Genomic DNA, 15,835 nt, shown 5'->3' with positions numbered 1-15,835 from the left:
AAACTTACCATTTTCACCTAGAAATCAAAAGAATTTTCATATCCATCAAGAGAGAAAGATAACAAGAAGACTATGGGGAGCTAGAATATCAAGTTGGATTCAAAAAATTGAAGCTGGAGGAGAGAGAAAATCAAGTTAAAGATTGAAATCAATAGGACAAGTTAAGAACATTGAGATTCCAATATATTTTTAAGTTTGATATTATTGAAATAGCATGGAAAAGATATTATAGTAGAGTTTTCTTATATAAATTCTTGTGTTCTTGATATATTAGTGAAGAGAAATAAGTGAAAGTGATGGGAAATATTATAGAGAAAGGAAATAAGGAAGTTATAAACTTAGTAATTAACATTTTGCACTAAAACAATTTTGGACAGCAGCAGAGGTTAACTTTGAAAAATCACCATAAATTTTTAAAATGAAATTAGAGGATAAAAAATATGGAATTAAATATTACTGAGTCTAGTTTCTCATAGAAGAAACGTGTAAGTAATGGAATTGTAAATCATGAGATATAATAGATTTTGTGACACAAGGTCAGAATGATTTTGGGTTCCCTTGTTCTGACTTTGGAAAATCATAAAAAATTGTAAAAAACATAATCATGGGTTATAATTTATATTTTTAAAATCCTTAAAGAGTATATTTTCAATATAAATAAACAGAGATATCATCTGAATTTTGTACAAGGAGATAATTAAGTTTTAGTCAAGAAGGGTTGGAACTATCAGACAGCAGAACACAGGTGACTTTAAAGAATAAACTGTACTTATTGGCAAAACCAAAAATTCTGAAAATTTTATGGTAAGAAGATATGTGAGTATAGTTTCAAATAAAATTAACATATCTCAATTTGAAGTTCTGTAGCTCAAGATATAAATAATTTAGTGACTATGACTCAAGTGGACAACTTTGAATGAATATATAAATAAATGGTGAAATTATAGATAATGTTACATATAAGCATGTTATATACATTAAGGATGTGGAATGGCGAGGAGGAGGAGGAAAATATATCATTATTCAACTAGCATGAGTTTTCATTAAAAATGACCAATTTACATGTTTTAGGTTCAGGGACTAAATTGAACAAATGTGAAACTTTAAGGGTAAATTTGTAAAAATGTCAAAAAGTGACCAAATTGCATGAAATGAATTGTTTTATTATTTAAATTAGTAAATTTAATGAAATATTAATTTAGATCAAGACTGGGCGGAAATTTGAGAAAAATAAAAATTTTCCAAAATGTCCCTGAATTTTGTTATTTCTGCAATTTAGCCTGGTAAGTTCGAATGAACTATATTTTGTATAATTTTAATAGAAGTGAATGCTATTTGGTAATGAATATTATATATATGTGTGTTTTATTATTGGAATTGAATTATTATTGGTAATAGGTATAATTATTAGATGTTTTGAAATGATTATCGGAAGCTCGATTGGGTTGGAAGTTTGTTGGAGATATATCACATTATCCATTGGTTCTATTGGTAATTTTGGATGATTTGATTCTGGTTATAATGACTTGTATAAGTTAAATTGGTTAATGTTAGCTCATAAATGTTTTGATTTTGATTGGTTATAAATATGAATGCTTGACGAAATGAAATGTCTGAAAATTAATTTGTAAACTCTGATAATGCTCTATAACCCTATTCTGGAAAAGGATACGGGTTAGGGGTGTTACATGTATAAAGGGGGTAATGTAATACCCCTAACCCTTATCCATCATTAGAATAAGGTTACGGAGCATTACCCAACTTTACGAATTAAATACAGATATTTTCCAACCTTTGTTAAACATACTAAGAATCAATCATATAAGACTCATATTGCCCCTTAGATGGACCCTCGAGGCCTAATATTCACCTTAGAAGTGCATCAGGATTATACCGGGTACTTAGAGAATTTTTCCCAAAATCTCAAAAATTTTCTTAGAAGCAGGGGACACACGCCCGTGTCTTAGGCCGTGTGGGCATTTGATATGAGGCACATGGACGTATCCCAGCTCGTGTCCTTACTCATGTAACTCTCTAACTTGTGTCACATGGCCAAGTCACATGCCCGTGTGCCAGGCCATGTAGGTAACTAATTTATGAAATTAAGGTGTAAGGGTCACACGGCTAGACTACACGCCGATGTGCCTGGCCGTGTGTCACACACAGCTGAGACACACGCCCATGTCTCTGCCCGTGTGGACGAAAATAGGCCATTTTAGGGCCACTTTTCTCACCCATTTTGACATTAACCTGCACTCAACATTCACATACACCAATATATCCCAACCAAGCAATCAATACAAACTAAAACATATTCTCAACTTGACATAATATCACAAATATTTCATTTACTTATACCTACCTATTTAACTCATTTCATTGATTTATCAAATTCTACTACTAATTACATAAACATACATACAATATATATCATTCACAACCACATTTCAAATTATATCATTGGCAATTCAACCTTATACATGCCATATAAATCAAAATTTACATTGCAAAAACTACAGGATTAAACTAGATAGTGTAGCTTGATGTGTTGATCTGATCTTTCGACTACACGTTAATCTACAAGAACATTAAACAACACGAGTAAGCTTAATGAAGCTTAGTAAGTTCAATAGGTTAAACATTGATCTTATCGAACTTAATATAACATAATAAATTAAATTGTAAATAAATCATACGTTTTTCCCTGTCAAATACAATTTAATCAATAAACACACTTCCTTCATATCAATATCAATAATAATCTATAAATCTTTTAATTCAATCACATAAGTCTCTTACCATTTCTTACTGAATCGAAGAACGACTTACGAATATGAGTATATCGTTCTTTTTGTGTTATAGTCCAACTATGGTCTTACACATGCATTGCCATGGCCCTGCCATGGTCTTACATTTGTAGTGCCACAACCTAGTTATGGTCTTATTATCAGAATGCCATAGCCCAACTTTACATTTGTAGCCCAACCTGACGGCCAGCCCGAAAAATGGGAGGGTTCGAGTAAAAATATAGGCCTGAAATATGGGTTTGGGTAAAAAACAAGGCCCGTTTAGAAAACGAGCCGAGCCTCGGGTAAAACTATTTTGGCCTGGGCCTAGCCCGAATTATATATTAAATATATATTTTTATTTTTAATCTAATATATATTATATATATTATATATTAAATATATATTTAATATGGGTTAGGCCGGGTCGGGTTTAGGCTTAGCAATTTTCTTTTGGGCCAGGCTTGGATAAATTTTTAGGCCCATATTTCGAGTCGACCGGGCCTAGAAAATGAGCCTAAAATTTTTTCTGGGCCTGGCCCGAACCCGGCACGGCCCATGATCACCTCTAAGCCCAGCTATGGTTTTACATATATATACTACCATGGTCCAACCATGGTCTTACGTTCAAGGTGCCATAACCCAGTTATGGTATTTTCATTAAAGTGCCATAGCCCAGCTATAGTCTTACATTTAAATATTGCCATGGTCAAATCATGGTCTTATCTGTCAATTCATTCTTTGCCATTGAACGATCGTACTCAATCCTGCATTCTAATCATTTTAAACATTTAATTAAATTTTCATACTTTTACAATAATCTTAATTTCAACAACAAAATATGATTAAATACATTATACCATTCCTAAATTAACAAATAATCATGAATTTTTAACCATATGAACTTACCTGGGTTGGATTGTAAAATTGGTAATAGTTCAGAGACTACTCGGCTAATTTCTCTTTTTCTCGTTGATCTACGAGCTCTTGATATAGAATGTGAAATTTTTCATTCATTAGCATATATTTCAATTTCAGTCCACTTCATAATTTATACCCTTCAAATTTTGGAATTACACAATTACCCCAACTTTTATAATTTTTGCAATTTAGTCCTTTACCAATTAACTCATCAAATGAGCTAATTTTTCTCAATTAACACTTTATCTAAATATTATAAGCTATTACAAAACCTTTTAAAACAGAATTTAATGCCAAACCCTAAGATTTAATCTTCTTCACAATTAGGTCCTAAAATCAATTTCTATTGAAATTTCTTGATAAAATCATCATAAAACAAAATTAAAGCTTCAAATCCATGGTAATTAATTATAAAATCCATCACTCATCAATGGTAACTTTCAAAATTACCCATAATATCAAAAACTAATGAAATAGATAGTTGGACCTAATTGTAAAAGTCTCAAAATATGAAAATTTCAAGAGAAAAGCAAGAATTAAACTTAAATGAAGTAAAAATATAAAAACCAGCTTAATAAGCTCTCTAATGGCTGTTTTTGGCTGAGAATTGAAGAAGAATTGCCTAGAAATCTTTCGATTTCTTTTTATTTATGCTTAATTTCACAAAATTTACAATTTTTCCCTTAAATCACCTAATTCCAAGATTTTTTTCTGCTTATGCCGCCTCAGCCATTCTTTGGGTGTTTAATTTCCCTTTTAGTCCTCACTTATTTACCATTTATGCTATTTAATCACTTTAGCAAGTTTTGCACATTTTTCAATTTAGTCCTTTTTAATTAATTAACTATTGAAACGATAAAATTTTCTAACGAAAATTTAATAATACCTTAATGACACTCCGTAAATATTTTTATAAATGTTTACGTCTCAATTTATAAAATCGAGGTCTCGATGCCCCATTTTTAAAACCAATTAAAATATAATTCCTTTTACACTCAAATCACTATTTCACAAATCTTTCTAAAATCATATTTAACTCGTAAATACTAAATAATAATATTTACGAGCTTACTCATCCAAATTGGTGACTTCAAATTACCATTTCCGTTACCACTAAAAATTCAGGTTGTTATAGGTAAAGAGCACAATAATAGCATAGCCTGATCTTCATTGTCAATATGAACCTCAACGTTCTTTAAATCATTTAAAAGAGTAATGAATTGACTGATGTGATCTCTAAGAAACTTACCTTCGTTCATGCGAAACGTAAATAGACGTTGTTTCAACATTAAGGGACATTTCTTCATTGCTTAAAAAAAGCACTTTTGAAAGAAAAGCTGTGAAGAATAAGCTGAAATTTTTAGCTTTTCAGCTTTTCAGAAGTGCTTTTGAAAAGACTTCTGAAAAGGAGCTGAAAATGAGAAGCTACTAAAAGTTTTAGCTTCTCCTCTCCCAAAAGTACTTTTGGTGCTTAATTACTTTTTCACCCCTCCAATAACAAAGTATTTTTCTTTTTTTTCTTAGTGCCTAATTACAAATGTGATAAAATCATTAATTAAAAATAAAAATATTTTTTAAATACTAATTACAAAGATTTAATGATTATATTTAAATATTTAAAATATAGTTTATATATTCTAATTAAATTTTATAAATAATTAATATTTATTACTTAAAATATTAAAATTTATATTTCATATATTAAAATATTAACAACAAGTTATAATAATTTTTTTATATTCTTACTAAAATATAATAATATTAACTAATTTAAATATTATTTAAATGCATATTTGTTACTTGATATTAACATGTCTAAAATGGACATTTTATTTCTGAAAAATACTTTTTGACAGCAATGCTAAACATTCAAATTTTAAACCAAGCTTTTTAAAAGCACTTCTCAAAAGTACTTTTCCACAGCACTTTTCAAAAGCAATGAAGAACTGGCCCTAAACGGTTAGCCAGAGACTTAGTCGCATAAAGAGTTTCTAACCTTTTCCACAATGCGGATGAAGTCTTCTCCATCAATACCTACTGCAATACCGTATTTGCAAGGCACAATTAGATTGTAGATAAGGCCTTTTCATCAAGCTCTTCCTATTCTGTTTCATTTAGATTCTTAGGCTTTTTTCGGTAACAACCTTTTTCAAGCCGGTTTGAACTAGAATTGCCATCATCCGAACTTGCCACAGATTGAAATTTGTCTCACCATCGAACTTCTCAATTTCAAACCTTGTTGCTGCCATCTTTGAATGGGCTAATCTATGAAATTTGAACTAGCTCTGACACCACTTGTTAGGATCGACCCGATTAAGTAACAAGTAACAAAAAATAGCAAAATAAATTGAAAAATTGAACACACAAATTTAACGTGAAAAAATCCTTCCAAAGAGGATAAAAAATCACGGGCAAAGATAATTTTACTATAACGGAAAAAGAACGAAGAGTACAAAAAATGAAGATAAAAACTAAACCTCAAAAACCAGAAAACAAATAACCCTCAAAATGTAAACACAAAATTCTCTAAATGTGTTATGAGTTCTAATCTCTAATGAGTGTATTTTCTAAGGTTGCAAAAGAACCTATTTATAAGCTAAATTAGTAGGTCAAATAAAATATGCTAATAAATGCTAAATATATTATACTAATAAATATTAAATCTTCTAGAAAGAAAATATATTTTGTTTAACTTGACTTGCAAGCAATCTCTTAAAAGAACTTGGGTCACACAACTCTAACAAAATATATGAAAAGAAAGATATTTTTGTATTTGAGTCAATTAATTAATTAAAATAAAATTTTTATTAATTTATAAGAATTATATTTATATGTGATTTTAATATCTAAAATATCATAAATATATTTAAATTAAATTTTACAAATAGTTTATATTAATTACTTACAAAATTTAGAATTGATGTTTTATATATCATAATACTAACGAATTTGAATATAATTTAAATTAAATTATTTTCAATGAAATTTAAAAAAGATATTTTAAATTTCAAAATTTTTTATAATAATAATACTAAACAGTGAAATCTTAGACCACAGTTTCCAAAACAGTTTTTTAACCCACTTTTCAAATAATGTTGGGTTTCTTCAAAGCTGAGTCCAAAACTTGAATTCAAATCTGATCCACTAAATAAAAATAGGATTTGGGTGTCTCGAAACTAGCCCTCGGCCTCGGGTGTTCCAATCCATTACCTTTCTGCCTGAGAGGAGGAAATCTCAATGAACAATCGGGAAGAACAAGCTGACCAGACCGGCTCTTATACTTCAAACCAAGTCCCGAATCCATGTCCAATCTGCCTTGCGCCCTTGGTTAAGGAATCCTATCTCGATGCATGTTTCCGTAGGTTTCTCTGTGTGTGTGTGTGTGTGTTAGTATCAATAGGAGATAGAATTCTGGATTTTTTTTTTTTGCTTATTCATGGGTGCTGAATTGATAAAGTAGTCGTTTGGGTTGGGTTTTACGAGTTAGCTACTTGAGTGTTTTTGATATAGGAGAAAAACTCATTATTTAGAAATTTTCAAAGGATTATTCTTTGGTGTGGTGAAAGCCTGAAAGGTAATAAAGTGATTGAAAAAGGTGAAATTCTTAACTTTGTGTATGGAATAGAATTTGGAGTTTAATTGAATCTGGAAGAGTGGATTGGGCCACTATTTTGTTTTGGTTAGTTGAAGAGCTTGCGTATTAAATTATGGTGGTAGCATAAATTTGTAAAAGTAGAAGCCTAGAATAGGGTGGCTGAGTTTTTGATTCACCCTTCTCAATCTTTGGTGTCAGATAAGTTTTGTTACAACTGTATTGTACAGTGGAGTAGGGTGGTTGCTAGCAAGAGCTCCGGCCAATCAGCCTCTATAAAATGTCCTTTATGCAAGGTTTGTTTCCATTAAAAGCAATGTTCTAACTTGTGTTGACTGGATATTTAGGTAAAATTTGAGGTGCTATTTTTTGACTAACGTGCAGACAGACAACTTTTCAATAATCGCTGGGTTTGATGGAACCTGTTTTCAGCGACATTATGTAGATCAAGATTTTGGGAATAGGTGTCTTATTTTTGTTGATTGGTTTTCTCAGTTTTCCGTTTCTTATTTCTAAGATGTCTTACCTTTGATTGCGATGCGCAGATTTACCTTTTCAAAAGCACACAAGTATAGATTACAGTGCTATTACAGTGAACCAGGTTTGGTGAATTTCATTTTACTTTGCTCTATTTATTCTATCTTTTTTCCTGGGACAGTAACTGGGTTTTACTTTTTATCAATTAGGTATCTTAAATGACATATTTGATGTATCACGGTTTTGGAAATCCCGCAAGTATCGTCAATCAAATATGTGGCTTCAGAGTTGGTTGAAAAGGGAACTTCAAGCTTTAATGCAGGTCATTCTGTTTCACATATGCCTTTCCATGCTTGTTTGGAAATTCCATTTTATTAAGATGCGCTACATTTTCAATAACTAATCAAAGAGAATTCCTAGAAGAAATATAGAATCTAGTGGCTTAAATATTTTGTGCACTGAATTTGTAGGAGGAAGATGTTGACATAGTTGTGCATCACATACATGGTGTAATTGAATCATTCTGGACAAGGTATTAACCATTGCTTCTAGTGATTGAAATAATAAATCGAGTTGCTCAGTCTTACCTGGGTTTACATTTTCCAGAATTGAACACACTCGTGTAGTATTAAAGAAACCTGCTGAAGCATATTGGCAAGACAACTTCAGGATTGCCATCACTGAAGCAGCAAAGCCTTTTCTATTAGCAAGAACAGATCGGTTTGTGAACGAACTGGAGTTATTTCTTGCTTCAGGATTGAACATTGAAGCCTACGATGCAGTGTACATCCAACGCTTGGGTTGGAACACTTCAGGTTCCATTACCACTAACCCTGTACATCAAATAGTTCCATTCTTGCATATCTTTGATGTTGGCTCTGATCAAGATGAATGAAAATTTCCTTTCCCGATGTATTCTAATTTTCTAATCCTATTATGTTTCCTTTGATGATGTGCGACCACAACTTTAACCCACAATGCATAGCCTTTCTATTTCATTTCTTCATCATAAACATGGAACAAATTGAACCTCCAACTGAAAATAGAGTTTTTTTTTTTTAAATATACGAACAATAACTGTTCAACGGCAGCTTGATTTTTTTTTTTTCTGAATATTCCCCTTGTTTTCTTGGTATGCTATCATCGCTGGATGGTCAGATGTAAGATAAAGTAGGCCAAAAATCAAAGAAATTTTTTACTTATAGCGGCATAATTGTCCTCTTAAATAGAGCAATAAGAGCTAAAACATTGGTGGTTTTTGTGTTCTTATTTTCTAAAAGATTATATAAGAAATAGAATACAAAGTTGACACATTAATGAACAGTTGAAGACAAAAAAAGATTAAAGAGATAGTTTTGCATTTCAATACTGTCCAGAATGGAAAAGGTCTCAAGTTATTATCATTAATCTCTAAGTCAAATTTAGATTTTATTAAGGTTGCAAGTTTAGCGCTTTATTAATTTCGTTCTCAAGGTTACGCAGTCAAACATTGAAGCAGCAGATGTGAATCAGTAAAACACCAAAAAGACCTTCCCTTATTTGTTTTTTTTTTAAATGATGCCATATTGTTAATTTACTCCATTCATAACTTTTTATAGTTTCTACTTTGGGGAATTCTGCAAGCACCCACCTTCCAAACCATTATGTCGATGTCAAACTGTCTGCCATTGTAGGAGGAGATTGGTGAGATTGCTGCTCCAATAGCAATCTTATTGGTGGTTTGGACAAAGCCCGAACAGAGCAAGTTGTAACATCCAGTGGCTTGATATGCGTCAGTCTGTCAATTCAAAGCCAATTAGCAGTTGGTTTGTTTTTCAAGGAAAAATAAATATTTTCAAGCTTGATTCCAAGATGTTACTCACTGTCCAGTATGTGAAGAATCTAGGGTAATTATCTCCATATAATTCAGGGCTAACCTGAAGTAGCATGAATGCAATTGTTCATTAGATTTAGAAGCATGCAGAAGATGGTGGTTCAACAGCTTAAACAAAAGAATTTTGCACGTTGATAAGTGAAAGCAACTTGGAAAAGGGTTTTGCAGAAAGCTCGTGTTTCACGCACCATTTTGATGTTTCTAGGATACTATTTGAAAGTTAAATATAACATATTTACGACTGAGGTTTTCTTCTCAGCCTCAGGATATTAATTGAAGATGGGGACTTGCCAATACAGAGATTCTGCATTATGTACTAAAAATTCAGGGACATGCCTGCCAACCAGCTTCAATGGTATTAAGATCATTGCCAAAAGAACCAGAGATGATCCATATCTGTGACAAGCTAAACTCGTATTCATTAGTCGCATGAGGCGCCCACACGTTTAAGCTTGCCTTTGCTCCATAATACTGATCTCCATTTACAAACACAACTGCGTGCTGCAACGAGAAGAAATGAACTTGTCAAAACATTTGCATCATTTCAGCTTGATGAGAAGCATTGAAAGGATGGTAGATGATAAAGGATTGATTATCATGAGAAGTAAAAACTCAATTAGTTGAGAGTAGTGCTTTATAATTTAAATCAACTTTAGAGTCCAATATCTCTTCACTGTCTGCCTTTTATTGTTTTTCCCCAACCAACTCCTGGGGAACTGCTAAAACAGCGGAAAATCAACTTAGCCGAAAACTATCCCTTCGGCTGGAATAAGAAATGGAAGCTAAGACAGATTTTTCGCACTAAATGATCTCAATGCTGGGTTGCTAATTGATAATAAAAATGAATCTCACAACTTTTGGGTCAAAATGCGAGAAAATATGTTTTTCAATTCTCAGGTCGTAGTAATTGTCGGAATCCCAATCTGGGTTAGATGTTAGATAAATTTTTTACTGTTTCGGTGACGTAAAGATCAAGGTACTAACCTCATGGCCGCTGCCTGTTGAGTCTCTCCTTACATGTCTTCTTCTTGTTCTTCCATATCTCCTAACAGAACTTGCTCTCAAAACGTCTTTCTCTGTAGTTCATCTGATTGGAACAGTTCCTTCGGGGCAAGATTCACCTGAGCCTGTCCATAGTTACAAGTTCTCAGGGTTTGCATCGTAGAGTTGTGACGTTTTGGCCTCGCCGGTGGATCCTGTCAAAATGAGGTTGTTTCATGGAGATGCCCCAAACTTGCAAAGTTTCAGATGCTCACCGACATTGAATTTGTTTATTTCTAAATATCAGCTAAACTGGTAAAGCAGAAATTTACTGATGGTTTCTGCCCTCTAAGCTCAGGGTGATCGAAAGCAGGTTGAAGATGAGAGAGAACACAATCTATGATATCACCATCTGGACTCTGCAGCAACAAAACTGTTTAAACTCGTGGAACAAGACTAGAAGAAAATTCCGAACAAGATACGACAGGGGAAAGAAGATGCCAGCCTGAATTGTCTTCACAGCAGGCTGATTGATCTTCTTGAGATAAGCATTTATTCCCCTTAGCATCTGAATGTCCTTAGCAGGTTTAAAAGTATGGTTTTTCATTTGCCGGTTACCGGAATCTGACATCAATGGGGAGGACAGGACATGGGCAAGGGAGGAAGCAACAAGGAAACCGACAAAAAGAGGAATCGTTGAGAAACTGTTGTGGGAAACAGAAGAAGCCATAGTTATGGAATGTTTTTGAGCAGTTGCTGTTTGTCTTGACTCTTGATATGAAGGAGTGCGTTTGCGAACATTAGCGTTGTATTGTTGCGTTCACAACACAACATGGTTTATTCCAAGTTTTGTCCCAGGAAGTGAAGCTCTCTTCATGCCCTTACGAAACAGAAGAAGGTTTTTATTTTTATAAAAAGAGAAGAAAAACCACGGGGAAAATACATATAAAAGCCCTTTTTAGAAAAATTTATCAAAATGGGCCCTGTAAATAATTAATTATTGGAATAGCCCTATTTCCCCAAAAACGCACCACGTTAGAGCGTTATCAGGGGACGAAACAGGAAAGCTCTTCCTTGGAGAAGCGTTTTGTCCACGTGGATAGAAATCGCTCCTTGGGCGCGCTTTATGTCCACGTAGACACGCTTATTCAAGGAAGTGTTTTGTCCTGTCGTTAGGGTTTTGAGTTTAGGATTTAGGGTTAGAGTTAAAGTTTTGGGGGTTTTTAGATTTAGGGTTTTAGAGAAAAAATTAAATAAATAAGAGATTAGGGTTTAGGGTTTCTCAATTAAATTAATTATAAAATTTTCAAAATTGTATTAGATTTCGTGTTTATGATTTTTTAAGAAAAAATCAATTAAATTAGAGTTTAGGGTTACTTAAGTAATTTAATAATTTTTTTAAGGAAATCGCTCCACGTGGACGCGCTTTTGCTACAGTAGCTCTTGAAAAAATAATTTTAAGTAGACGTTTCTGAGCAAATAGTGTTAAAAACGCTTTAAGCAGGATGCATTGTTAGTAAAAGTACTAAAATCGCTCCCTCGTGGACGCGCTTTTGCTACAATAGCTCCTGAAAAAATAATTTCGAGTAGATGTTTCTGAGCAAATAGTGTCAAAAACACTTTAAGCAGGATACTTTGTCAGCAAAAGTACTGAAATCGCTCCTACGTGGACGCGCTTTTGCTATAGTAGCGCATGTTTGGCCTAAGGCTATAAATGAGACAAATTTTTTTCTCAGATTGCATAAGTTACAGCAAAAATAATTTAAAGAGGTTAAGAAGGATAGAAATTAAAGATGAGTGAACGCATTAGTGCTGTTATTTACTATGATGGTGAGGTTTGCCACACCGAGAATGATGTTGTTTTTTTATCGGAGAATACAATGCGACTGGCTTTTAACCAGAACATAGATTTGACAAAACTTCGTAAAAGAATTAGGCGTAAAATATTCGAAACGATGCCAATGAAAGTTCTGTCTATTACGTATCGATTTTGTTCTTTTGTTGATCCGGTGACATATGACTCGTTCAACATAAAATGTGCTCGTAGCTTGGAGGCAATGGTGCAGACTCATTTCGCTAGTGGAGCACCCTATATTGAGATATATGTACAATTTACATCGCCAAATGATGTACTTGCGACTGTTGTTCGAAAGGTATACACGACCCCTACCCGACACTTGGTTAGTGAGTTACAAAACACGGAACAAACCATGTTTGGTAGCAGTATGAAATACACATCCCCTGCAAGACATTCTGTCGGTGGATGGAACATGTACCTCGGTGGGTCGATGTTTGATGCCGGAAATACGTACTGGGGAACGACATCAACTTTTAGTGGTTGGCAATCTACATCCAATTGGGGACATTATGAAACGCCCAAAAGAAAGGATGATGTACTCTCTATGACGTCCACCGGTGAGGGGACCTCGTACGTTGCAGATGATGATGGGTTAGAAGATGACTCCGATGTAGATCCACTTCGAGAGCCCAGGCCCGATGGTGCAGAAGTTGCATCATTTTCTGAACCGGAGCCTATTCCAACCAAACATGAAGATGTTGAAAGGGGTTCAGATGAAGAAGAAAATCCACGATTCAGGGCATACTCACCTCCAGCCCACATGCATAATGTCGATTTGTCTGCAGATGATGCGTTAGAGTTTCCAGATCTACCACATCGGTTGCGTGATCGTACAAGTTCGGTACTGGATTTGGTTGAATTTGAAGTTGGTAATCAGTTTTCCAACAAGTATAGTTTTATTGGTGCTTTGAAACAACATAGCATCAATAACGGCGTTAACTACCACGTGGTTAAATCCAAAGCTGATAAGTTTGAAGCGAAGTGTGCAGTGCAAGACGATACATGTTCATGGAAAATCTACGCCTCGTTGAGGAAAAGGACAGGGTTGTGGGAGATAAAAAAGTACAAAGGTCCACATACATGTGCTGCAGGTACAGTATTTAGGGTTTCTGAATAATCCTGTTATTATGTAATGTTGTAGTATTTAATGTCCTCCGTTTTTAGGTATTTCACAAGATCATCCCAAGATGGATTCAGCTATGTTAGCTAGCTTGATACTACCCACGGTGAAGGCATATCCCAAGACTTTAGTGCCGTTATTAATTGCCAATATTCGTAGCCGATCATGCCCAAATCGCAATAGTTGAACGTTATTGTAAAAAACTTTGTATTATTTATATTTTTTTAAATCAAAAATTGGTATAAATATTCAGAATATTGATTTATTTAAAAGGAAATCTATTTTATTAAAAATATTAAAGTAAATTACAATTAATTTATTCAAAACAACATTTTATTTTATTAAATGAAATAATATAGAAATATTCAACATATTGCCTTATTTAAAAGAATTTCTATTATATTAAAAATGTAAAAGCAAATTTCTATTTTAGTACATGAAATAATATCAAAATATTTAAAATATTTGTACAAATATATTAAAATAAAAATCAATCTCCGTGCCTGCCGGATTCAGTGCCACATGGCGGTCATCGACGGTTACGCGCTAGATTCCTCCTTTGTCTAGCTTCCGGCGGGGGTTCTGGTTGCTCCGGCTTGGATTCTGGTTCCTCTGGTAGGGGATCTGGTTGTCGGTGTTGGGACGATGAGCCACATTGATAGAATAGTGACTGTTGAGATGTTTGCATCACCAACGACGAAGCTGTTTGAAACCTATACGGTGATGGGGATTGGTAAAAAAAAGAGCTCCCCGACGGCCCCTCTTGCGATCTCTCGTACGACGCTGGCCTATACATCGGTGATCCACTCGGCATAATCAAAAATAGAAATGAACCGGGCCATGGACTCAAACCTACCATAGGACTATAAAAAGGAAACATATAAGGGTTAGGATATATAAAAGAGCTAGGATACGCACCTGGCATCATCTGAAAAGGCTGCGCCGTGGGTATCATCCGTTGAACTGCTGGGTCGGGTGACTGTATCGGTGCTGTTGCTGGGCCTGGTGATTGTATGGGCGCTGATGATGGGCCGGGTGAATGTCTGGGTCTCGTTGATGGGCCTACGTCATCGTCCCTTCTTCTTGGATTTAAAGGGCCACGTAGTTCCCTTTGGACACGCAATTGTCGCTGCATTTCCTCTGCTGATAGTAAATAAGGCTTGCCATGGATCCTAAACCATGACATGTATTCTGACACGCACGCTAACTCTGGAACGATGATCGGTTCTCGAGTAGGTATATAATCATACCGATCTTCACACATTTAGATGTAGTATGACCAAAATCTCGGCCAATCCGTATGCAATTGCCGTAGGTCGATTTTGTGATGATCATCTAACACCTCAGATGCCACAGGAATCGGTTGTCGGAATCCAAATTGTGGTAATACTTTGTCTGACTGGTGCATCTCCACGGTCGCATAGTTGACCAATGCGACTTTCACATGCCAAGCGTTTGGATTTTAGAAGTACTCATCCGGAATTACTGCCCGAATTGCCGGATCCTCGCATGGTGTCTATTGAAACTATATGAACATGATAGAAATATTAGTTATATACATAATACATAATACTAAATACTAAATACCAATCGACTAGCTCATGATGGAAATATCTATTTTATTTAATACTTACTTGTGCTTCTGACTGTTGGTCTAATAGAAGTCTATATCTTCAAGAGAGGTAGGTAATCGAGCATAACTTACCGAATGGTTCCACCTAATTAAATAAATTTTTAGCATACGATTATATTTTAAAAATACGTAATAATTGTAAAATCTAATATATAATTTACCTCGTTATGAGTAGGAATGTATATGGGTGGTCCACTTGAGGACGTAAAAATAGAAAGCGAAACCGTGCCCATGACTGCAGTAGTGACAGGCAACCTCCGATTTTTGCTTTATTCGGTCGCGTCACCCTGCACATCTCCCGGTACAATGTTCTAAAATCAACGAGTTTCAGCAGCCATCTTAAATGTACAAGGTTCCGTGACAAGTCTGACATCAGATAACCTCTAATTATCTGAAGAATGTATGCCCGAGCATATCCGATTCTTTCTAGTTTGGTAGAATCATCATCCGGATCAGGGAATGTGTCTCGTAACCAGCCCATCTCGATCCGACCTCCGTTAATAGTCTCCGGAATAGTGCCCAAAAGCTCATAGCATACAACTCCCCAATTACCAGATTGAACAGACCTAGTGATTGCGTACCCGTCCACCGGCA

At 34.4% G+C, this 15,835-nt stretch overlaps 1 protein-coding gene and 1 long non-coding RNA gene across 3 annotated transcripts; one reads left to right on the top strand and one right to left on the bottom strand.

The window, feature by feature from the left end:
• Window positions 1-6,850: 6,850 nt before the first annotated feature.
• LOC105801680 (uncharacterized) lies at window positions 6,851-9,812 on the top strand. Its single transcript, XM_012632896.2, has 8 exons — window positions 6,851-7,065; window positions 7,501-7,595; window positions 7,684-7,763; window positions 7,845-7,900; window positions 7,986-8,098; window positions 8,247-8,308; window positions 8,383-8,591; window positions 9,375-9,812. Exons 1-8 carry the CDS (start codon window positions 6,945-6,947, stop codon window positions 9,461-9,463), a joined length of 825 nt encoding a protein of 274 aa, XP_012488350.2. The 5' UTR covers window positions 6,851-6,944; the 3' UTR covers window positions 9,464-9,812.
• LOC105801681 (uncharacterized) lies at window positions 9,261-11,586 on the bottom strand. Of its 2 annotated transcripts, XR_008191309.1 has the most exons (4): window positions 10,963-11,586; window positions 10,634-10,845; window positions 9,639-10,150; window positions 9,261-9,553 (listed from the first exon to the last, which is right to left on the bottom strand). It is a non-coding gene; the product is annotated as an uncharacterized LOC105801681 (long non-coding RNA). The 2 variants fall into 2 exon arrangements; XR_008191308.1 differs by having other exon boundaries at window positions 10,634-11,584.
• Window positions 11,587-15,835: the final 4,249 nt, after the last annotated feature.

The sequence above is a fragment of the Gossypium raimondii genome, chromosome 11 (assembly GCF_025698545.1).
Source record: "Gossypium raimondii isolate GPD5lz chromosome 11, ASM2569854v1, whole genome shotgun sequence".
NCBI classification, from domain to species: domain Eukaryota; kingdom Viridiplantae; phylum Streptophyta; class Magnoliopsida; order Malvales; family Malvaceae; genus Gossypium; species Gossypium raimondii.
This window is presented reverse-complemented; position numbering and strand designations above follow the sequence as displayed.

Coding starts and splice junctions, on each gene's coding strand:
- LOC105801680 (XM_012632896.2), top strand. CDS start 6,945: ATGAACAATCGGGAAGAACAAGCTGACCAGACCGGCTCTTATACTTCA. Junction 8,099..8,246: donor AACTTCAAGCTTTAATGCAG/GTCATTCTGTTT, acceptor CTGAATTTGTAG/GAGGAAGATGTTGACATAGT. Junction 8,309..8,382: donor ATTGAATCATTCTGGACAAG/GTATTAACCATT, acceptor TACATTTTCCAG/AATTGAACACACTCGTGTAG.